Source organism: Pteropus medius, unplaced genomic scaffold (genome assembly GCF_902729225.1).
Source record: "Pteropus medius unplaced genomic scaffold, Ma_sr-lr_union100, whole genome shotgun sequence".
Taxonomy (NCBI): domain Eukaryota; kingdom Metazoa; phylum Chordata; class Mammalia; order Chiroptera; family Pteropodidae; genus Pteropus; species Pteropus medius.
This window is the reverse complement of record NW_024356249.1, coordinates 3672762-3696996: the sequence shown is the minus strand read 5'-3', so window position 1 is coordinate 3696996 and position 24235 is coordinate 3672762. Positions and strand designations below refer to the sequence as shown.

Below are 24235 nucleotides of genomic sequence, written 5' to 3'. Positions count from 1 at the left end.
TTTAAAATTTGTGACAAACATGCTAGGTCTTAATTGCTAATACTACCTTCTCTTTCAGACACACAAGGCTAACTTTACCCTTGTGCAAAAACTCAGGTATCTCTAGGGCAATGAAAACAGCATCAGAGGACTAAGTATCACGGGCTTAATGTCAGAGAGAGATGGAGTTTGCGTAGGGGAGGGAGACTCACCCACTGCTAGTCCTTGGTGCCAGCCTTTCATGACATCAGTTGGGCAATGGTAGGGTGCGAGCGAGTATTGAATCGTCTAGAAAATTCTTGGAGGTTCTTTGATTGAGATAATACAAATGGAATGCAGCGTAAGCCACCAGAGACAGAAGACAGCAGAGGTGAGGAATGGGGCAAAAACCAGAGGAAAAAGTAAACTACATACTGGATGATAAGACTCTCCCCGGTGCGATTTCCCATCCTGATCCCCACAGTTACATTCCGCAGTAAGGATACTGAGACATCCTCCTCCTGAGAAACTGGATGACCCCAGATATGTATATACTACCCTTTGGGACCCTAACAAAACCCAATAATTTGTCACTATCTCTATAAGCGAGTTCAATCAGCTCACAATGCTCTTTTCCTTTTTGGGAACTTTAAATTTTTTATTGTGACCCTTAGAAAGACATAACTTTTACATTGTGACCCAAAATAATACTTACATATAAACACACAGGACTGAAATTAAAGATACATAAAATAGTGTTAACCTCTACTTGACATATTCTGATACTTTCTATTTTACTCTGTGCAATACCATTCCATCCCATTCTGTTTCTTTTTTAAAGTGTTGGTCAAAACACGCTAAGTTGATTTCCCAATCCCTGGACCTTCCGTTTGAAGAACACTAGGCTAAAGGAAAATGAACAGCCACTTACCCCAACACTCAAATTTAGGATAACTAATCACGTACTTCACTAATGTTCGTTGATGCATATGAACAGACATCAGTAGCTGTTCAGGTTTTTGAGGAAGGCTGACAACATAGAAGAGTGACATAAAACAGGGAGAAAATATGGATACGAAGTGTGAGTGTGTGTGTGTGTGTGTGTTAGCAGTTGACAAAATTCTTATATACCATAATAAGAACTAATAATATGTCTAAACTTGATATTTCAAGTATTAGTAGCATAAACACATAATTTAGAAATAGAGATAAATGCTAGAAAAAACTGAAATTGGTTACTTACAATAAATAGAACTGATGGATGGGAAAGAGACAGAGAAATAGAACAATACACAGCTATTTTTCAATAAAGGCTTTTTAGTACTCTTTTATAGCTACGTACGGCACCGCTGCGATAATTTTAATTTAATTGTATCGTGGGAAATTCTTGTCATTGGTTCCAACAGCCCTTTCTTTTCCCTGTTATGCCATGCACGCTGTCCCAAACTCTGACTTCCTTCCCCTACAGCGCCCCTCCAAGTTCAACTGACATCTCCTGTCAAGTACCACGCCTGGGGTAGAACTGTGTGGAATTATGTGCACAGTGTCGCAAATACTATTTCAACTGTTATTTTCTTTTCTGCATTCATTAATAATTTGAACCGCCTCAAACCATGGTAAAAAGCTGTTTCAACCACTGAAAGCTTTTAAATAACAACTAAGCCAAGATAGAAAACATTTTGGAGATCGAGGGCACCTTTTCTGTCCCAGTGGTGTCCGAATACGTGGGTGGTTTTGTATTTATCTTTTTTTTCCTTAGGGAGATGATTTTTCTTTGAAGCAGCCCAAGCACATGAAACCTCTCAGGCACCCATCAGGAGACTGAACTTGCCATCTGTTTTGTAATAATACTAGGGAGGACGTTAGTTATGAGCACGCTGGCAGCCCAGATTCCCAAATACTTTTCACTTACGAAACACTAAACATTTTGAAACAGACTTCTTGGAGAACAGCACAACAGCCTCTCTGGCAGCTTGCATGGTATCCCTCAATGGTTATTTTCGTTCCTCCATCTAAAAACAACAGCATAGAGGGAGGAGGAGAACACATGGGCTCCTCATGGGGCCAGAACACTTCTTTAAAACTGGCAAAAGATCTAGCAACAGCTGTGCCCGTTGGACGCCAACATCAACTTGTGCAACCTGCCCAGGCTCATCCAACGATGAGGGATCAAGTGGAATTAGCCTCTTCAATGGCGACAGATTATTTTGCAGGAAATGACTGAGATGAACCATCTTCCTTCTTTTTCTCTTTTTGAATAGGTAGGGGCCTTTGGGAGTGTCCCAGATTCTGGATAAAACACGATCCCGATCATTCTAGGGGCGGGGGGCGTTAGAGGCAACATAGCAGCCGGCGTGTTGCAAAGCAACTCGAAAGGAGGGATTGTGATCATGGATGAGATGAGGCACGGCTAACGGCAATGGTACCAGGATGGGGATCGGGAGCGCTGGCTCTCGATTCTACTTCGCACTCACTCTGTGTAGTGCAACCTAACGCGGAGCTGTTCACGCCTCCTCAGTCCCATCTCCTCAGCTAAGCAGCAGAGACAATAACCACCGTATCTTCCTGGAGGATAATCGGCAAGTACATCAGACGACTTGCGTGAGGGCTTCTGTAAAGCATGAGGTCTTGTACAAGTGGGATCATTCAAAAGTCCTAAATATACTTTTTGAGATTAAGGAAGGTCATCTCAGGGATTAAGAAGAACAGAAGGCAGATTGCAAATTTTGGGGGTGTATGTAGTGCAGAGAAGGGTGATGGCTGTGCAGAGTCCTCCACCGATCGCGGCCCAGCTCCCTCTCACTGCCTGTCCCTCAGGGTGAAACTAACCAGCCTCCCCCACTTCTGGTCCCCTAACCACTACAGTATCTTTCCTCTATTCTCTTTCTTAGGACGCTCAGAAAGACAGCCACCAACCAGTCTAGAGATGGTCAATTCAAACGACAAAGAGACCAAGTGAGTGACATAAATGAGTGACCCAGCCTGGCCATGGGGAAATCTGGCCACTTGGAGATGACCTACGACACCTAAGGGGCCACCATTCCTCAGCTCCTACACTTGCCAAGCCTTTCGGTCTTTCGAAGAAGATGGAAACCTGGAGAGAAATTTATGAGAAATCTTTGAAGGTTGAAAGGTTAATGAATAATTTTTAAATGTTTGGAACATCGTGGGACCAAACCAGAAACATCTGTGCGTGAGCTGAGGGTTGGCAAGCTCTGAACTAGACGACCTCTGCATTTTCCACAAGTAAAGGCCCTCGAGCCCAAAACACGGCACAGCATAGTTCAAACACTATGTACTCGGAACGAAGACCAGGGCTCGAATCTCTCATCCGCAGGTCATTTTGTGTGACCTTGAGTTTGTTTCCTACTCTTTTTGAAACCCAGTATCCTTGACTGTGAAAGACAGTAATTACATACCCTCTGTAAAGTTTCTGGAGGGAATAAATAAGACCATAGAGAATACACGAAAATCGCCTGGTACATGACAGGCATTCAGTAAGTGCCTTTTTCCTCGAGGCAAGCAAGTTAGTGGTGTAACTATGAGAGAAGCCATAAACCTCTACCTCCTGAATCATTTTCAGAAAGATGAGATATGATTTACTCTGGAACTTTAGCACAAGCCTAGGATTTTAGACACCCGCTCAATTTACCTCTTTTCCCATAAATAAGCCCCCCTTGCCCTCTATAGTTCTAATCTTTCCTCTCTGGAACATTAGTAGCAACCAGTGTAAAAGGTGACAATAACTCTGCATTATATTCCCCTAAGTCATACCAGGCCCATCTGTGAACTCCAAAATGCACACAAGTCTCCGCTTTGACATTCAACGCCTAAGGAAGGTGTTTTAAAGGTTTTATTATTATTCAGATATGGTGAGGCCAACAGATAGCTGATTGCCACTGAAAAGACAGTTACTCACAGTTCCCACCGTGAAGGAGCAGGTCACATGACGCAGGGCCACACAGCGGGGCGCCAGGGTCGGTAAAGAGGCAGAGGGAGCTAGAGGAAAAAGTAGGCAAGAGCCTTTGCTGTGGTTTCGGCTGGTAGGAACGAGCGAGGTGACGAGCGAGGCGAAGTAAGCAGGCGTAGGACTAGCCCCTTGCGTGGGCACAGAAGAGAAGGTCAAGGTGCTCAGAGGTGAGAAAGGCAGTGAGAGATTAATGCACGCCCCGGTACCCCAGCCCGAAGCAGGGTTAGGCATGCTGCTGAGACACACACACACACACACACACAAAAGGTTTTTTTCTTTCCAGGTAAGCACGGTTGATGGCGTTAGTCTCTAACATCCTGGGTATTCTTTCTGAGGCTAAATGAAGCCCTACGCTGTGTGAAAATTAAATTTGAATGCAGAGGTCACAGTGGAACGAAGATGATTTTGCGTGAGTCCTTCGACCTTTATCGACCATTCCATCAGGGTTCCCGGACCGTGACTCTGCGTTAGGCATGCTCGGTAACTGTCCCCACGAAGAAGCACCCGTCTCTTCCGGCTCCAGTCCAAGCCCTCATCCTCCAGCACCAGAACCGGGAAAGCAAAGTCCAGGTCACAGAGTCTGAAATCTAGTTGGGGAGCAGTCATAGGAGACAACAACAATATCACTCAGGTGCCAGAAAATCTCTAGAAAATACTGTTTTTCTTCCCGTGACTGACTGAAAAAACAATTACGTTTCTCATTATTCCTCCAACTGAGCCTGGATTCAGCACTAGATAACACATAAATTGCTGTTTTGAGGCTTCTTTTGGTTCAACTAGGTAATCAGAAAAGAATGGTTAGGCATACATATACAAATCCATGCGCGTTAAAAAAAAGCAAAATGCTTTCAAAACCAGATTACCAGGGTTTTTAAAAGTCCAGACAACATTTTACTATTTAAGAAAAAAAATATTTTTATTTGCAAGAAATGGAAATACAGAAGAATAACAATTTCAACTCATTTTTCCCCAAGACTAAGTACAGGTTACAAAGCATTTATTTATTTATTTGTTTATTTATTTATTTAGGTGTTTACTTAGCTATGATAAAGAATAAAAAGCCATTAAAAAAAAAAAACAGCACAATACAACAGATAATAGACTTGCAATGTATTCAGACTCAGACACTGCTGGTCTGTGTAACCTGTCACACGAGAGAGAAAAGCCCAGCTGTCAGCACGGACGTTAGAGCTCACGGATGATCACAGTCCGGGGTCTGCTCCGCATTATTTAAAAAGGGGCGCTCCCGATTTCTCAAAGAGCACTGGTGTTTTCCATAGACATTTTATCCGAAGGAGAGATTTTCTAAGCGGGGTAGGCCTTGGGTCCGTGGTGCCTAAAGTTCATGTTCTCGCCCAGCTGGGGAGCAAAGGACAGGAGCCGAGAAGTGGAGCTAAGAGCCCTGGGCTTTCTTTCCCGGGACGCACGGCCTGCCAGCTGGAACTCACAAAGATGGGGCGAGAAAGGCGAGAGAGAGAAGCGTCTGGGGGACATCTCCAGCATAAAGCAAAGGACTGACCACTGCCCGGCGGGGCCGGCACAGCGGGCAGGCCCTGTTTCCTGCCCAGAGAACTGAGAAGTGTACAGTGGGTTCGGTGGGTTCGCAGAAAGGGATCCGCCCAACCTGATCCACAAAGCGTTACACTTCCCACATCAGGCAGCTGCTTCTCCAGCTCGGAGTAGCTAGTTGCCCTTGTTTTTGCTTTCTATAAAATTAAAAGACTTCCAACTTCCTTAACACAGCACCTAGCTCTTAGTAAGTGTGGAAAGAAATGTTTTCCCCTTTCTTTTCGAAACTAAGACAAAATAAAATAAGGCATTCCTGACTCTTATGTCACCCAAAATGACAAAAGCCAAACAGCCCTTGATCTCCCGTGGTAGGTGCTGACCACGAATCGCCAAAAAGGCCGGGCCCCTGTGCACCCAGAAAACCTGCTGGAGGTTTTATGATACTTTAATCCCGGCTGGCCGTTTTTTGATGCGATTGCACCTGTTCAAAATGGGATTTTTCTAGTGGACATAACCCTGTTTCTTTTCCCTTAATGCACAAATCCGATCCTTGCTCACTTTAGAAAATCACTTTTGAGCCTTTAGAAAAAGTTATTTCTCCCACACTCACTTCGATCTAATACTACAAGGCTATGTATAAAATCTCCCAGAGACAAGAGAGTCCTCTGTCATCCTGGATTCATATCTAAGGCACAGGTAAGGCACAAACGGATGTGTCTAAGACAAGAGGTGTGTGCATGTGTGTGTGTGTGTGTGTGTGAGAGAGAGACCGACCTTTCACATGCCTTTTGAAGAGCTATTGATTAATGCTATTTCCTCAGTACCCTTATTCCCCAGGGCCTCACGCAACACTCTTCCTCAGGACTGACGGACAGAGACTGACTGAATGAATAAATGGAAAATCTGGAATCCGTCTCGGGCTCCTTCACAGTCCCAACTTCACAGCCTCCTGCTCTCTCCTCTAACTGCCCACCCCACCCCCCGCCCCCCAGGGCGGCTTATCCTATCGCCTCCTAATTGTCTCAGCAAAAAAAGCCTTCAAATAAAATGACTCACTGTGCCCTCGCTGCTAAGTTTCACAGATCCTGCCACACTGCAAGCAGGCCTGCTGGTGTCTTTAATAAAGGTTTCTCAAAGGCAGAAGTCGACAGAACCAAAGCAGTGCCTCGTGGCGGGCGAGGGGGAGGCCGAACGCCTTTCCCTCCCTCTCCAGTCTCTCCATGTCAGTGAGGCCGGCACAGATAGAACATCTCAGCGGGCCGTCTCCGTTTGTGCCCTGTGCTCGAGCGCACACCTCACACGACAGGTGTGTGCCCTCAGAGGGGCCAGCCCCCAGAGGCTTCGGATTCTGCTGTGGTTTTGCTTGGAGTAAGTTGAGCTGAAAGCTGCTTTGACAATCCTCAAATTAGGTCTCCAAATCAAAATCACTTATATAATCGAAAAGGTTATCTCATTCTGCCTATACTGGTGTCAAACCTTGCCCCCACCCCTTGCCCTCAGAGAGCACCCTAGTGCAGCTGTCGGAGTTTTATATAACACACTCTTTATGTGAGCTAGGCTCCTGAGTCGTTGCACTTCACAGGAATTCTTTCCTAAAACCGGCACTGAGGCTTTCGTTTTCAGTATCTATTTCTAAGTGCAAAGTCGAGAGCCGTGAAAAGAATCACGCTGAGGGGCCTCAGGTCTCTTCCAGTAAAGACGTACACGTTCTCTGAATTTTTATGATGTCTTCGCTTGGGCAATCGAACAAAGGAAAGGAAAAGGGAAACCCGTTTGCATGATGACAAATATAATTGACATATTTATAATGAACCTATTTATGCTCTATGGTTTATGGTTGCGCTAACGGTTTCACAGTTTTCAAAACTGAAATTCGAAGCCAACGCCAGCCACTATGAAATCGTCTGGGCTAACCAGGTATTATCGACTAGTCGGTCAGTGGGATCGCTCGGGGTCGGGGTGGGGATAGGGGGATGGGTGGGAAGAGAACCCGTCCACTGATACCCTAGGCTTACCCTGGGCAGAAAACGTGCACACATCCGTTAATTATTTGGAACCCACATTTCCCAGGGAGAACACCTTGCTGTCTGAAGAGAGAGATGTCAATCAAGCAAAGGCAGCTAGGGGAGAAAAAATCATCAAGGCACTAAGAACGGGGGCTATCAGTCTGCTGCCCTCATCCTTCTCTGTCCTCATTCAGAAGAGCAGGTTTTCCCCTCTGGCTAATCTAGGAGCCTTAAAAACCCGCCCTGGTTCTGGCGTGGGGCCGGGAGGTAGGCTGAGCCATCCTCACACTCTGCCCTTACACATGGAACCTTTCCTTCCGCGTCATCCAAATACTCCTTGAGCTAATGCTATCGTTTCACCTTCTTAGGCCCTCATAGTCTGCCTGTGCCTGATAATCACATGCCATCTTTACGAGAGGGATGGGTCAGCCGTGGCTCGTGGTCACAGACACCAGCTGGGCCCAGGAGGGTCTGAAGCAAACGAGAAGGACAAAGGGAAGAGAGAAGCAGGAGCAGAGCAGGGTGGGCAGGCAGCAATCCCGTTCCCACACTGCCCGGATGGTCTCAGCTCTCCCGGGCCAATGTAAGGGACAGTGAGAACTGTGCGGGGGACTGTCGGGGTCACCAGGACCACTGCAGTCCTGATCCGGCTCTCACACGCTGCTGAAAAGATGGACTTGGCCATCTCCCCGTCTGGAACTCTCTCCACCACAGTCGGGAAAGAGAAGAATCCCTGACAATGAGCCCTGGGTGAACCTGGACAGACAAAACAGAGATCTGTTCATGAGGTGTGATGGCAAATGTTAATGACACCGGATCTTGTACCTGATGCAGAATCAAACGCCCAGGTGTGGGCTTAATCCCTCTTAAGCATAGGTTCCAATGGCAATGTACGGGTGAGAGAGAGAGAGAGAGAGTTAAAGCTAAAGGTCTTTCAGCTACTACTAAAAATAAAATACAAAATATAAGCAAATTTCCTATACAAAATCTTTTACAAGCTAGGGAAAAAACACTTGAGGGGAATCTCCTACAGTATACAATAAAAAGGCAGTTTCCATTTCTTATCTGTATGAAAGAGGAAAGATTTTTTTTTTTTTAAACTACAAAAAGTTACTTTAATCACTTAAAAATAAAAAGTAGGTTGGGGGGGTTTGGTGATGTATCTTTGGGTGAGCTGCAAAGTAGCCAAACCTGACCATAAAAGGTAAGACTGTGGATCTACAAAAGTCACCTACTCCAACCCCAGGAGCAGATCTCGGGTCACCCCCGTGTGGAGGCAGGAGGGTAAAGCAGGGTACCGGGGTAATGGGGTGGATAGGGGGCCGGGAGCAGGTGCGGCCAGAGGAGCTAGCAAGGCTGTCCGCAATGCCTGTTGTCAGGACAGGCCTCCCTTCTCTGTCACGGGCACAGGGCAGAAGAAGCATCTGGCCACGGGGACGCAGGCCTGAGCAGGGCATCGCTCCAGCTTTCCCTCCGAGTTCTTTCTACAGGAGGACACATGCTGATGGGGCCTCCAGCCAAAAAGGAGAGGAAAAGGAAATGAAAGCTGGTCTGGAGGACGGGCCATCCCAGGACCCAGCCGCCCTCCCAGCAACCAAAGGCCAGCGGCAGACGTCGGGAGCCTGGAGGGAGGCGTCGGATCTCTTCGGCGTGGTCGCTAGCGGGAAGCCTCAGCGAGCTAATAAATACTATTTACAAACGGGGAGGAGAAGCCGGGGAGGCGGAACTATGGGCGTGTGGGGACACACGTTATGGAGAAGTCCTACAAGCAACAAGACAGGGTAGGTTCGCCTGGAGTGGAAAAGCCTGACTTGTTCAGGCATTGCACTTGCGGCCTGAGAATACGAAGGGGGGGCCCTGGCTCCGGCGCCGGAGGACGGTCGGCGAGGGCTTGAGGGCTCGGGCAGAGCAGAGTGGCAGGGGGCACTCACTGGACGCCCTGACGCTTCCAGGGCTGACGGCGGAGGACACACTGGAGACGCGGGCTGAGGAAGGCAGAACGTCAGTCAGTCAGCGCTTCGCCAGATCCCAATGGGCGTCCTGGTGTTTCGTTGTGAAGAGTCTGGGGTCTCAAACGAACGAAGAGTCATCTGTTCTTCAAAGAGGTGGTGATACCCCCAGGTGACAATCAGGCAGCATCTTTTTGGCACTATCGGTAGGAACGAGCCTGCTTGTCCCACCTGACCCTAAAATAACTTCCTATTGCAGTAAGTGAAGGGGAGGGAGAGACGCCAAGCTCCCTTCTGCAGGGAGGGACACGGGCCCAAACCACAACTGCTCCTCCCCGTCTTCATCCGGATCAGTGGCAAAAGGGAAACGCTTATGGCAAAGGTGGTTCGGGGACACAAAAGTAGAGTGAAGAGGGGCGGGGGGACCACCTCTTTAGAAGGTGGCGTTCACTCTTCTGTCGAGCTCTACGACTTTTAGTGTTTCGTTCCCCTCCAGTTTGGTGCCGACCCTGTGAAGGTATCAAAAGGAGAAAGAAGTCTTAGCCGCCAAGCGTCACCTACGATTCTCGTGCTCGGTCGTACAATACAATCGCTCCACGCTGGCAGCTCCGTGGGCTGGCCCAGGCGCGGTTCTTGTCCCTTCCCACCAAGTAGTGTTCTCTGTTTCCAACGCCTCCTGCACCCTAACCTTAACCCTGACCCTAACCACTCCCCCCAAAAAACTAACTTGCAATAACAATACCAGAAAATAAGTATGTTATTGTGTAACAACCTAGAACACTCTAGGCGTTCGGAGGAGGAATATGAGGGCTTCAGTATCCGGGCAACACCCCAGAACAAGTGGGATTTCAATAGGGCCTTGAATAGCTGAGCTAAGCAGGGGACGACTGGTGTCATGAGCCAGTAATCAGGCCGCTGAGTCTCCTATAGCTCCCAGGGGCAGCTCTGCGACTTCTCTATAATGGGACTAATAATAGTGCCGAAGCTCTTAAAATATTTAAAGGGACTTATATATCATATTTGCATCGTGCTTAAAATGGTAAGTGCTGGTACATGATAAATATGCACGTATAACATAAGCATGTAAAGGTACATGTAATTATGAACCTTCCCCAGAGTATCAGGGGAAAGAAGCTGAAGAACTAGAAACAGAATTTCTCCCCTTTGCATTGCAAAAGCGTTATTTCTGGGAGGCACAAGGGCAGAGCTGAGCTGGATCACCAACCACAGACCACCACAGCCCAGCGTGCGGGTGCCTCGCCCCGCACCATAATGATACTTGTTTCCACATGGAAACGTGTACGTGCACAGCGCCACTCAAACGGTGGCCCTCAATATAAGTACATAATTATATAATTATAATTAATGCCTGCTAATTTACATATAAGTCATAAAGCCATCCATTGGCCTACAGCACGATATAGGTGCATCTCTGGTTGGAAGGGAGCTAGATGTGCCGTGAGGCCGCACTTGCGGGGCCCCCACACCGCTGTGACAGGCTGTGCATTTCCTTCTCTGGCTTTTAGGGGCATGAGGAAGAGATTCCAGCCCTTTCCCTGCTTCTTCGAGCCACCACTGCCAGCTCCCCAGCGACACGGACATCGGGCGCTCTGCGGAGGCCAGCGTCGGCCGGCAGTGGACCCTCAAGTCCCCTGTCCTCGAAAAAAGACCTGCACGAGGCTCGTGGAGGAGGCCACGCCCCGCAGGCCAGGCTGCTGACTCATGACCTGTGACCCGTGCACGAGAGGAGAAGAATCGGGACCATCTGACTCACAAGTGCTGCTGCAGCTCCAACAGCACTGACTTCTCCAGGCTGGTCTCATTCGCGAGAATGAAATGGGGGAGATCCATGTCTGGCCTGGGCTCCAGCCCCGACGCCCTGAGCAGGGCGGAGCCTCTGTCCCAGCGCCCGAGCTCCCCGGCCGAGGCCGGGCTGGACGGCTCCTCCAGCGGAGAGTGCTCCTCATAGATGAGCAGGTTCCTGGACCTCACTGAGGACAGAGCAAAGTAACGGGTATTGGGGGACGGGGAGGACAATGAGGACACACCACATGCCCTTGTTCGATGCCCAGGGCAGGGGACAGATGACAATTCGTGGGTTCTCATTGCCCAAGACTAAGAGTACCAACTGGAGTTCGCCTTCCGTAAAAGCTTCAGGGTTTCAGACTTTTCTGCATTAAAAAATTATACCAATTGTGCAGTGCTGGAAGAATGATAGGAAAGCAAATAAACAGGAAGCAAACTGCCACCCTCGACGCTCCGAAAATAAACTCCCCTCCTTGCCCGCCCCGAAGCATCTGGGGGAAATAATTCATGGGGAATGGGACTCAAACACTTGGGAGATGCCCAGACCCAGCAAATAAGCATCCCCACTGAGCAGGTCTTGCACGGAGGGAAGGTACAAGGACAGGAAACAGGATCTCCATTTAGAAACTGGAGTGAGGCCACGAAGCCAAAGCCATAAATCACCATGGCAAGGACAGTCTCTTTTGTTTCATAGGATAGTTGCGTTGCTAGATGACTCTGTAGCAATTTTCCACGACACGGAAACTAATGTCTCCTTGGCTTCTATTTAAATTTAGATAAATAGTACTTTAGCAAAAAAGGAATTCCGAAGAGACCACTGAAATTATTTGGTTGAAATACTAGCATTTTTGTCATATACCTGGCAGAGACACACCTGCCTGGTGAAGATCACCACCGTTCAGAATTGCAAAATTGTGACTCACCCAAATCCACACTTGGTCTTTTAGTGTATATATGTATTAGTGTATGGATTATGCTCCCTACATACTTAAAAGAGATCAGTGACCTAGTGAGACAATCACACACTTCTTATCTAAGATCCGAGTCTCCAAGTTCTCTAAATCTTAGGCATAATGCTTTCTAAGATAGCCCAACGCTTTAATTTCATTTTACAGACTCGTACTATGGTATGTAGGATTCTACTGCATGGAGGCAGAAACACAGCAATTCCCATAAAATGTCATAAAAGCTTAATGCTACCTCCCCCAAAAGCCACATCCCTCCCCCGTACCAGAACTCAAGAAGGAGACATCAGAATTTGCCAGGGACACAGTCATGAGCGGCAGTTTGCACACCGTGCTCTGTTGAGCTCCAGATAATTCCCAGCAGGTGAGGGGCAAAGGAGAGACCCAGCGGCCAGGGAAACCAGACCCCACACGTCTCTCTCTTCTCTCCCTTGGAAAAGTTACATTTACCAATTTTTTTAAATTAAACTTTCACATAAGACTCCCTTCAGGAAGCTGAGCTTTCAGGAAGCTGCAGAGAAATGAAACCAGACACTTCTCAAGTCACCAGGTGCGGTCTTACCGATGGAGGCTGTGTACGGCTCTGGCATGGAATGCTGGCTGGGCAGAGCCATCTTGGTGGCAGAAGGATAGGGCCCATAGCCCTGAAAGAAGCTGCCAAAGGCCACGGCAAAGCATAACACCACGACCTGCAGGGCGAGGGGAGAACACGAGGAGCCGTCAGTCCCAAGATCCCCAGAGCAAACCTGGGGGGCCCAGGGAGACAGACTCCTGTCCACCAGCCCAGCAGGCGGCACCCACAGGTCCATAACGGTGACATCGGAGCAGAGAAACAGCCTCGGAGCGAGCTGCCCGTTCCTCCAACTCCCAGCACTTGGCCTTGGCGAGCTGGGAGAGACTAGAGACTGGGGAGTGGGCGGGGGCAGTCATGCTGCTGCCCCTTCAGGAAACTCACCATGAGGCAGGTGCCGGTCTGCGTGCCAGCCAACTTGCAGGTGCGAGAAACCTTGCCCATCACCAAAGTCTGAAGCTTCTGCAGTTGCTGGAGGAGAGTTCTGTAAAGGTAAGGGACCAAACCATGAAGGGAGTCTGAAGGAGAGGACGAGGCATTGGGTGCTCTCTGACCCCGAGCTTCAGGACAGCTGCTGTGACTTTGAGCCTGAACTTGGACGGAGTGCCGAGGGAACGTTCCCTGTTCCCTTGGGAAGAAGAGGCGGACACCCACGCTTGGCAGCGCTGTGTTGCAGAGCTCCCCAGGGCTCGGACTCAAGCCACGTCCACAGCTTGTCCAGCCCCTGTGCTGTGCCGAGTCAAGGGGCGAATGGCCCAGATCATCTCTGACGTGTCGGGACCTGTCTGTCAGCCAGTGAGAAAAAGAAAAAGCAGAAAGACCATAATGATGACACAAAGAGGACTCGCTTACCCAAGAGGAGAGAATCACTGAAGAAGACGAAAGAAAGGAGAGAAGCGGAGAGAAGAAGAAACTGCCCTGCAGAGAATTACGAAGGAGCAGCCAGAGGCGATGACTATGACCGGAAATGACGACACATCCCTGAGAGGCGGCCGCTCAGACAGCGGACTTGGAGCGAGCGAGAGAGAGAAGGAAAACACATGGCCAAGGACACCTCCAGCCCATGGTCCTTAAAGACTCAGCGCCCCGCGGCCAGAAATGAAGCCAAAACATGAACGAGTAACTAGACACAACTCAGAGCCAGGCCCTCGGGAACCATCCTCCAAGACAGACCTGATCTTCCTCCAGGAAGAGACAGAACAAGAGTTAAAAAAAAAAAAAAGTTGTTCTATTCCTAATATTGGACAACGGTGCACACCCTTCAAAGGGTCTGAGATGAGAACTGTATATTCTGCTCTTTGTGACATCAGGTCACAGAAAGAGCGGATGGTGAAATTCTTTGCAAGTCCTGAACTCTGGTCTTACAGCGCGCCCTCCTGAATCAGTGCCTGCTGGGTGGATTTTGCATAAGCAAAGTAGAGCTGAATCTTCTCTTTCTCTCATCCCTCTGCTCCGACCCCAGTGCACAAGGCAGAGCGAAAAGATTTTCCGAGCCGATGCTTCTCTTTGAGTCTCAAAGATTTTCAGAAAATTCAGATTGTGATGTAACTTTAGAAAGCCAGACAAGTTCTCTGGAAAACAAAGAGCCAATCGCCCGTGTGCAGAATTCTGGACTCTGATAACTTGCCTCTCATCACAGTCTGTCCCCTGAATAGTTTTCAAGTGCTAGAAGGACAAGCATTTTGTCTCAGGGTTTGCAACTTCTCCCAGACAAGTGTCAATGAAGAGTTCTGGGTTTAAGCCAAGTAAGGACGGGTTTGCCACAGAATGATCCTGCTTTCAGTAGTTACCGGGGTGACTGTAGGGGCGGAACGGGAGCCGGCTCGGCACATGCCATGCATGGTCCCGTCTATATCCTATTTTTACCTTGTGCGGTAATATAAGCAAAACGAAATCATTCATCCCGTCAACTAATTCTGTTCATTTAAATTCTATTAATATGGAGGTCTTTTTAGTACTTTAGTTGTACATTTTTTGCTTTATGGTTATGTAGATGTATAATCACGTATAGTTTAGATCTAGTTTCATAATTATGTACATTCAAGCAACACAGTCTTTAAAAGAGTTCCGTATGTTATTCGAGGCTTAGAATATCAGTAGTATGATTACTTTAAATTCCACTTTGAAAAAATCCTGTCATTTGCAACAACATGATGCCCTTGGTGGACATTACGCTAATAGAAATAAGCAAGACAGAGAAAGACAAACACCACATGGTATCACTTATATATGGAATCAAAAAAAAAAAATTTAAACTCATAGAAAGAGAAAGTTGAAAAGTTGTTGTCAGGGGTTGGGGAAACAGGAAGAGGTTAGTAAAAGGGCACAAACTTTCAGTTATAAAATGAATAAGGTCTGAGGATCTAATGCTTCACATGGTGGCTACAGTTGGCAACACTTTATTGTATAACTGAAATTTTCTAAGAGAATAAAACTTAAATGTTCTCATCAAAAACTTTAAAAAGTATATGAGGCGTTAGCTGTGTTAACGCAGGACTGACTTCCACAATGTAAATGGACGTCGAATCATCATGCTATACACTGCGAATGTCTTACAATTTTATTTGTCAACTATACCTCAGTAAGGCTGGAAAAAAAAAAGAAAAAAATTGCAACGAAATAGTCACGTGACACAGCAAGCTTTTTTCCCCCTTTATCGCATCTTTTCTCTCTTCTCCCAGGACCTCTCGAGAGCACTGTCTCACCACTAAGCACGGCCGCCTTGACGCAACTGAGAGCTAAGCGGCCCATTGCACACCAGCTTCCCAGGGGAGCACTTGCGCCCACAGAGCCGAGATGCGGCAGGCAGGGGCACGCATTTCATTGACCACCATCTGTAATGCCAGCCCCAGAGCCCAGCTGGGTGCTCCCTGGTGCTGTCTGGAAGTCAGGCATACAGGTGAGCCCACAGGTAAGATCCGCGTTCGACCATGTGGCACGGACCCTTCCTTTGCTCTTGCATTCTGGCCACCTCCCGCGGTACCAGGTCATCAGGTCTTGCCTGGCAGCTGAACTACGGAAAGGGGTGTTCCTGAGTCGCCTGCTGAAGAGCCACATCTGTGAGTGATGGCTGCCACTTTGCTGAGCACCTCAGTGCCCACGGGGCGCTCCTGCAAGGTGCCAAAGTTCAGCCATGCTCCGTACACAGTGCGTGACGTTTTCCGCCCAGGCTTCCCTTAGCAACTTTCTAGATGTCACCAAAGCCACTTACTGTTGCTCCACAGTCTGAAGGTGTTTTTAAAGTAAAACCGCCGTTTCCATTTTTACCAACAGTCGCTGTCTCCCCGCAACCTCCCGCACTTCCCCCTGCCCACTCCCTGCTCTCCGGAGCATGAACCACCAAGAAAACCAAGTGTATATGACGCTCAGAATCGCTCCTCCCTTCCCACTCTGGTTGAGCTCACCAGGCCTGGTACCTGGTTCTCTAGAATGAAGAGTCCCCCAGGAGGCTCCCCGGTCCCTCCTCAAAGCAGACCTTTAGCAGGCTAGGTACACCTAAAACCCAATGGTAGAACACCTGAGGCTCAAGCTGGCACCCCCAGCGACAGGTGCCAAGTGCTACAAGTCTAGAAGACGGACCGTTTCAGCCTGGCTGGGCAAGCAGAGGCTTCGTGTTCACTGGCTGATTGGCACTTCACTCGGCATTCATCAGCACATCCTCTCCAAACTCGAAGATAATTATATCCTAAACCCACTGCAAATGAAAACGGTTGTTTAGTGGTCCCTGATTCCTAACAGTTTATAATCCTACTCTTTAAGATCAGCAAACATGTTGTTTAAAACAGATTTTTTTAGTTTGAAATGTCGGTGGAAAGCGACAGTGACGTATAACGTGCTGGTTGCTGCTGCTTCTCCAATGCGGACGGGTGAAGGTGACCTGAACTGACGGCGATGATGGCACTTACTGTGCAGGTCCCGTCAACCAGCCACTGAGTGTTTTCCCCGAGGAAAGTGGGTTGGCTCCCACATCCCAAAAATCCAGCTATACTTCTACGGTCTGATTAAAGTTTAGGAAATTCATATACATTCATACAAGAGAAACTCAAGTTCATCAACAAGAAAGGAAATTAACAGTGATGATCAAGGGCTCACTGCTTCAGATTGAGGAGGTTCATATGCAGAGATACTAACTAATTGCCTCAAAACCCTCTAGTGAATTGGAGACTTAAGATATAAACCAAAACCAGACTGCACAGCGTGAGTACTTGCCAACACAATACGACATGGTACCCTAATTTATAACCTACTAAAATTAATATCCCAGATTCTTGTTGGTTAAGTAGACTTATTTGAAATGCAGTGACATTAATACCGTATCAAAAACAGCCCCACCAAGAGATATGTCCATCATTAGATCCCTACCAACAACGCTCAAGCCACAGACGGAAGAGCCACAATAAAACCCAGTGCAGCGGCAACGAGATACAGACTAACAACGTTTCAGTGACAATGATACAAGTAAGAACAGTGAGGGCATGTGAACACTTTGTGGCACACCTCCAGGTACACCAAGGTAAAATGCAAGTAATAAATAAAAGAATCTTTTACGGCGGCTACTACCCTGCTCGCATGAAGGGTTGGCTAGAGAAAAGGCAGCCATCAGATGAAGTGAAAGAACTATTTTAAAACTAAAGCTATAAAAGGTCAACCATAGGACAGACCCAAAAAGTACATCAAAGCTCAGAATGTCACTGTATTCTACATCAACAGAGATCACGGCTAATTATGGCTTAATGAATTCTCGGGCTTCCGGGAGCAAGGTTTTAATTTAGAGAAAGGAGTACTCTTAGCAAACACTGATCTGGGCCAAGAGATTTTTCACAACTTGTTAAATCAGAATGTCCAACACTCGACTGAAAATGTGGATTTTTGTCCTGTGGTGAGATGTAAAAATAAACTTAGTGGCTGTCCTCATACAGTTCCTTGCAAAAGAACAGTCGAAAGAAGCTGCCAGCCTTGCCCAAAATAAAGCGCCACCCTGTATCTTGGGAGGCGTATCAAAGGAAATTGGGCAAAACATTCAAAAGTAGCCGAGCGTGTGAGACACAATCTTATAACTGGGAGATGCATCCACACACTCATGTGTATTCTTTATATTTGGTTTAATTTTGTACTCTTCTGTTTCTTTCATTGAGGAGGTGGGGGAGAGACAGAGAGAGAGAGACAGAGAGACAGAGGCGGGGGAGGGAGAGAGGGAGGGAATGGTCATACAGTTATGTATGTTATATTTTGAAAAAAAACACCAGTACCTAATTTCCCACTGGAGTCAGAAACCAGGACCCAGCAACAAGAATAAACTGGTGGTTCCTGATTACTTGCTGTGCTGGAAGCTTCAAACCAGGCCTTCTCTACAGACATACTTTCTATTGACTCTCGAAACACACCTTGCTCAGCAATGGAACTAGCTGGGCTATGGCACGTGTGTATATAAACTGCTCTCCAGGCAAATCGGCCTCCTACAGAGATGAAGAAACTTCTTCTACATCCTTACAGAAGGACCTAGAATAGTATTTTCCAAATTCCAAATCGTGAACCACTTGGATTGTGAAAACTACTGGATGGTGACTGGTATATATTTTAATGAAACAATCAAGTAGAACATACCATTATCTGAGGGCATCCCACATAGTAAATAACTATTCATTTGTGAGACATCCATATTAGTTACGTATATGATGTGTGAGTACGTGTGGTGTGTCTGGGTCACTGCAGAAAATGTAAAATGATTACAATCAAAAAAGTCTAAGTGCCACTTATCTAGCACAGACATGAAAAAGATTACATATCAGTGAATGTCAGGTGGCTTCAGAGCTAAGCATCCTTGTCCTACTGTAGCAAAATCCCATCTGAATCCTCCCTACCCCCATCCCAGTCCCACCCAAGCCTTCTAGAGTCAGTGTCTAAGAAGACCTGAGGGTTAGGAAGACTCTTCTAAAAGTAGAATTCCTGGGGTGGGGGGTGGGTGGGGAGGTGGTGGGATACAAAAAAGTTAACTAAAACTGAGGGGTTCCGAACACAGCGTAACAATGTCTAAGGAGACTCGGGAACTTTCTCAAGGACTTTTAAATACTGAAGTGTGACACATACAAATGACAATCGCATCCCACTACAATCCTAAACTTTGAATGAGTATTCATTTATTTATGATCTTTTACATAGGTTGCGAGGGTTGTTCGTGGGGCTCTAGCTTAAATGAAAAAGAAAAAAAAAAAGTATAGATTGTTGCCTTTCTCTTTCTGTGTAAGTGCTACAAGACAAGAGGTTTGTTTTGCAGGGGCCAGAGGGCACTTCTGACATACTCAATTACCTACGCGCCCAGAACACAAAAACGGAGTCCTAGAATGTTTTCTGGGGCTGCGGAATTTCTAATTTTATTATCACTAAATTATACTAAAATACCTTTCTAACCTCTCTGGAGAACTTAGTCTAATACCCAACGATCCTTTGAAGTCTGAAATATTTTCGCCTGAAAAGGAAGCTTATAGTCTTCATTCAACTAGAAGTTAGAGATAATGGAGAAATTAAAGGTGAATCAAACCGAGATAAAGATCTATAACTTAGGGTGTTGTCAGTGCTTAAATGACCTCTGTGTAGAGCAGGCGTGTGGGCCAGTCTAAGGAGAAGAGGAGAATTCACACAGAAAAGACCTGGGTTGGTGCGAATGACCCAGATGTGTGGCTAAAACAAGCAAACAGGAGAGCACAGTGGGCTTAGCTGGACAGACCTTTACCAGGAGCTGCATGTAGATCTTAAAGAACACGAAAAGTATAGTTAGATGGAGGGAAGGAATATAGCTAGGAGGAAGGTCACAAAGGAAAATGAAGAAATCCTTATTTCTGACGGCACTGGGGACACGTGTCAGGACAGGCAGATCCTTCTTCCCACGAGGTCTGAGCAAAGGGTATGAATGAGGCCCGCACGCCGCACATCTCCTCTGCCCCCAGCAAACCCCAAGGCAGGCAAACTCTGCCCACAGGTGCCCCCCCACCTGCTCCCACAATCGCCCTCCAAGGCCGGGTTCAAATTTAGCATTCTTGGACTCCCCAGGGTCCCCTGCCAGAAAGCGGTAGCAAGGACAGAACTGCTCCTGACCACGGCCTGCTCCCCTCCCCTCTCCACCCCCGGCTCGGCCCCACACCAGCGCGGGGAGACAGTCCTCTTCGGGTCGTGTACCGCTGCGGGTTTTACTGGCTGTGCCATCGCTGCGAGGCCCTGACAGCTCTTTCCATGGGTCACGACGTGGGCTGTTTGTGAGATGAGGTCACATATCCCCCTGAGCAAAAAGCAGGTTCATTTGCCGCTTGCTACAAAAGCATGGATCCCCCCAGCTCAGGGCTCCTTCGCTGTGACACCCACCCACGGAGAGCACAGCATCCACCCAGATGCACCGTGGAACGTGGGGGCAAGGAGAGCCGACGCGAACATGCCAGTGCTCATGCTGCTTGCTGCGCTGTGAGCGAGCGAGCCCCTCGTCTCTGACCCAGGAATCTCATGACTTCTGTACATCGGCTCAAATGGAATCCCAAGTCGTATACTCTCTGAAGGATTTTAGGCAAACACCTGCCCAGATTCATGCTCCATGCTCGGCCTTCACAAAGAGCTGTCTCTGGCTGCCCCGTCAGCCCCGGGAGTGGCCGTCTGGTGGCCTGGTCTATCCTTCGGAAAACGGACTCGGGGTGGAGATCCGCACAGGCCCTGGGAATGGACTAGGACCCTTTGGGCGAGGAACTGAAGGATCAGGGGTACCAAGGCCTGGTCTGCAGGGGTAGAGTGAGAGCTCCGGATAGACACACCCCCTTGGTCCTGCCGACCACTCTCCCTGTGGAGAGGGGTGTGGCTGGAGGACAGCCAAAGCAGCGTCCTCTGAAACATGGGATGGAAAGCGAGGCCCCTTGTGCAGGCCTAAAGTCGGCCCTAGGCCAGGGAAGGGCAGTCAGTGGTCCTCAAAGGGACACATAAGAGGGTCAAGCTTTAAAAATTAAGTGGCTAAGTTCTCATCCCCATTCTACCTCTAGATGTTTGGATGACCTTGACTTCGCTGGGCCTCAGTTTCCCAGTGATTCAAGTTAAATAAGATGCTCTCTAAAGTGCACTTCAAGTCTAAGCACCTGTGATTCCAGAAACCAGGACTCGAGGTTGGGGCCTCACAGAAAAACAAAAAAATGAACGGAGCAAACCGAGCCACAAACACCTAACGCGGCTGCGCTGGGCAGTGTGCGCGCATCGCTTACTTGTTCAGAAGAAAAGACTATGAAGGGGAAAGATGGGGTTCCTCAGGAGAGGCCAGGGGAGGGCCGGAGGCGAGTGATAAGCACGGGACAGCCAGGAGGTGCACGGGCGGCCCCCGGCCCCGCCGGCACTCCGGAAGTGAAAATGTATTTCCCGACTGAGCACAGAAAGGGGGCCCCCGGGAAACCATCTCTCTCATCTCACACGTTTCCTGCAATTAGGGGATCACCTCAGCAGAGGAACCGAGAAGGTGCTTTCTCAGTGTCAGCTCTGCCCCTTGCGGTTCCCGGCGGAGGCTGCGGCAGGGTTTGGAGGGTTCTGCAACCTCCTCTCCTGGCCCCATGCTCTTCCAGTTCTCTGAGCTCAGCTGAAAGGGTCTTGTCACCTAGACACCACGAATATGCTAGGTGGCTGCTGCTGAGGGCAGAATAAACCGAAAGATCTGGGATGGCTCTAGTCTGAGCCCTCACTTTCGGCTGGATGGAAAAGTCCCTTGTGGGCACAGAAATAGTCACACGGGAAGAGGTACGATTGTTCTTTAATTTGATCAATGCTGAAATACCCACTCACCTTTCCCGCCACGTCGTGCCCTGTGACACGATGGCGCCCGGGGTGACCCATCCCACTTCAGGTGACTCAGGATCCTGTTTACTTATAGCAGTCACTTCTACCTCTGTCCGGCTACCTCCAAAGGACGATGATACGAGAGGCATGAGCAGGAACACAAATACAGGTGTGGCTCGTTAGGCCCGGCCCTGTACTTAGTTCAAACACGGGGTCACTTACACGATGTGACATAAACAAGAGCTCCAAAAGTCTCCCCTTACCACACGCCCTAAACACCAACTCCTCGTGACTGGTTTAGGGCAGGAGACTGCCCAGGTTGACATCACAGTCGCTTTGGCTGGTGTCCTCGGCGCAGGGGGCCTTGGCCGGGAGCAGAAGGAAAACGGGGAAGAAGCTGGATGGGGCGTGGGCGCGGGGGCAGGCCCTCCTCTGTGGCGACCGGAGCAGCTCCGCTTTTATTTCTTGACCTCTTGAGCCAAAACACGTTAAAAGCTGCCGGACTTAGAAATTATAGACCTCGGAGTTCCCCGATAAGATTATCGACAGGACGATTGCAGCTCAATCCGTCGTCAGCCATTACCACCAGGAAAGTTTTGTGCCCTAGGAGAGGTAAGTTTTACAGAGGGAGAAGAAATGGGAGGACACACACAGGGCCTCTGGAGGGACCACAGCACAGGCTCCTGACAGCCAGGCACAGAGCAGAGACCAGTATCATGAGGGGGCTGTTTATTTCCATGGTGATCCCAGTCGGTTAAATGGCGTAAAGTAAAGACATACGGAAAATCGTGACCATCTCTCAGAGAAGGACATAAGACAGGCTGACCCCAAGCTCAAACATGCCACTGTGCTCCCATACCTCCAACTGTGTAATTAACGTCATGTGAAAATCACTATGGCCATGATTTAAAACAATAAAAACATTTGGCAAAACGTAGATTGTTGTTCCGTGGAGTCAGATGCGCCTTGCATCAATGTTCCTCAGATGATGGCTCTTCCTCGGAATCTGAGAGGAATAAGAATTCTGTAGAACTATATTTATTGATAAAAAAAAAATATGGCCAGTGTATTTCGTTAAGTGGAAAATTCCTTAACGAAAGAGTATTTCCACTAGAAACACATACGTGTAAAATATTCCAAAATGTAAACATATCTCAGGGCAAAAGGATTGTAATTTTTTTTAATTTAACTGTATTTTCTAATTTTTTTCTACAGTGCCATGTGTGGGTTTTGGGAGGGTAGGGGGTTAAGTTTTAAAAATATGAAACAGCATGTTCATTCAGCCTGGAAAGGAGAGGAGAGCCTTCATCACCAGCACCCACGGCTCCCTGCACAGCCGGTGCTGCGCCTCTGCTGCCCCCATGTGGCATGGGAAGACCTGACACCCGAAGCTCGCGATGACCTTGGAGAACTTCCTCTTCTGCTTTCCCCAGTTCATGGCCTGGATGTGTCCCCCACTCATGAACACCAGTCTTCCACAGCAGAAAGTGCTAGGAAGGGCGTGGCAACTCCTGTCTGCCCAGGATGCTAACGTGATGGACACGGAGTCCGGTCGGTGGGGGTCAGGACCCAGGGAACCACTTTGGCGGGAATGAACGTGGAGACAAGAAGGAACACAGCCTCAGGAGACTAATGGCCTACGACAGCTGTGAAACCAGAATCCTCAGGTGGTATTGGAGACGTCTCCAATATGTTTACTTACCTCTGTGGTGAGCCTAAAGAGCACCTAAGGTGGCTGCCCTTGACCTGCTCTATGAGTACACACTCGCAGAAATGCAGAGGGAAACTTCAGTGCGGTCACAGCATCCAATACTCCCCCTGATGGTAGTTTTAACTTTATGACTAGGTCAGTGTGCTGTTCCAGCTACAAACCACGAAGATTTAGGAAATGGGAGCCACATTTAATGTTCTTATCAAAGGACATGCAAACAGATTTAACCTGATCCTTTAGCATTTGCTAAATTGTCAGCAGGCATTAATAGGATGTCCAGACAAATACTTTACTCTCAAAGCGTAGGTACGCACCACGTACACACACAAACACACACATTCTGTTTGAAACTTCTCAGTTCTTAACCCTAGACCTTAACCTCTTTCTCTTGCATATGACTGAGGGATACAGCTCAACATGGAAGCTCCAGAGTCAGATTGCCTGCATTCGATGCGGCTCTCGCATATACTGTGTGACCTTGGGCAAATCACCTAACCTTTCTGAGTCTCAGTTACCTTCTCTTTATCATGGGGATAGTAACAGAATCACACTCAGGGGACTGTTGGAAGGTTAAATGACTTAATATCTGTAAAGTGCTGAAAACAGTGCCTGGCACGGGAAGTACTAGAGGAACTCATTAACTCACTCCTTCCTTTAGCTGCATTTCGAAATGGCTTTGACATGTCATTAACTAATTAGTTCATTAATTTTTAAAAACAGTAATTAAAAAACAAATTTCATTTGTGATGGGACACGCATGTGCCTGTGCACGCACGTGTTTGTGTGTACATGTGTACGCATGGTGCGCGTGCGTGCGTGCGTATGTGCGTGCGTGTGGCAGAAACAGGTGGGTGAAGAACAGCCATCCTGAGCACCCTGGCACAAGCATCCTGTCAGAGTGATCGCCCCCACTTCCCTTCCAGCTCTGGTCCTGGATCGGCCCCCCATCCCCCACCTTCCATTAGGCAGTTCGATCAGCTCCTCACGCCACGACGCT

At 48.1% G+C, this 24235-nt stretch overlaps 1 protein-coding gene and 1 long non-coding RNA gene across 2 annotated transcripts in view; both read right to left on the bottom strand.

The window, feature by feature from the left end:
* Window positions 1–4817: 4817 nt before the first annotated feature.
* CREB3L2 (cAMP responsive element binding protein 3 like 2) overlaps window positions 4818–24235 on the bottom strand; it is a 43194-nt gene continuing 23776 nt past the window's right edge. Inside the window, 4 exon segments of the mRNA XM_039860837.1 lie at window positions 4818–9901; window positions 11167–11383; window positions 12726–12852; window positions 13119–13218. Coding sequence (XP_039716771.1) covers window positions 9826–9901; window positions 11167–11383; window positions 12726–12852; window positions 13119–13218 — 520 coding nt within the window. The 3' untranslated portion in view covers window positions 4818–9825.
* Window positions 22237–24232, bottom strand: LOC120601155 (uncharacterized). Its single transcript, XR_005652374.1, has 2 exons — window positions 23230–24232; window positions 22237–22533 (listed from the first exon to the last, which is right to left on the bottom strand). It is a non-coding gene; the product is annotated as an uncharacterized LOC120601155 (long non-coding RNA).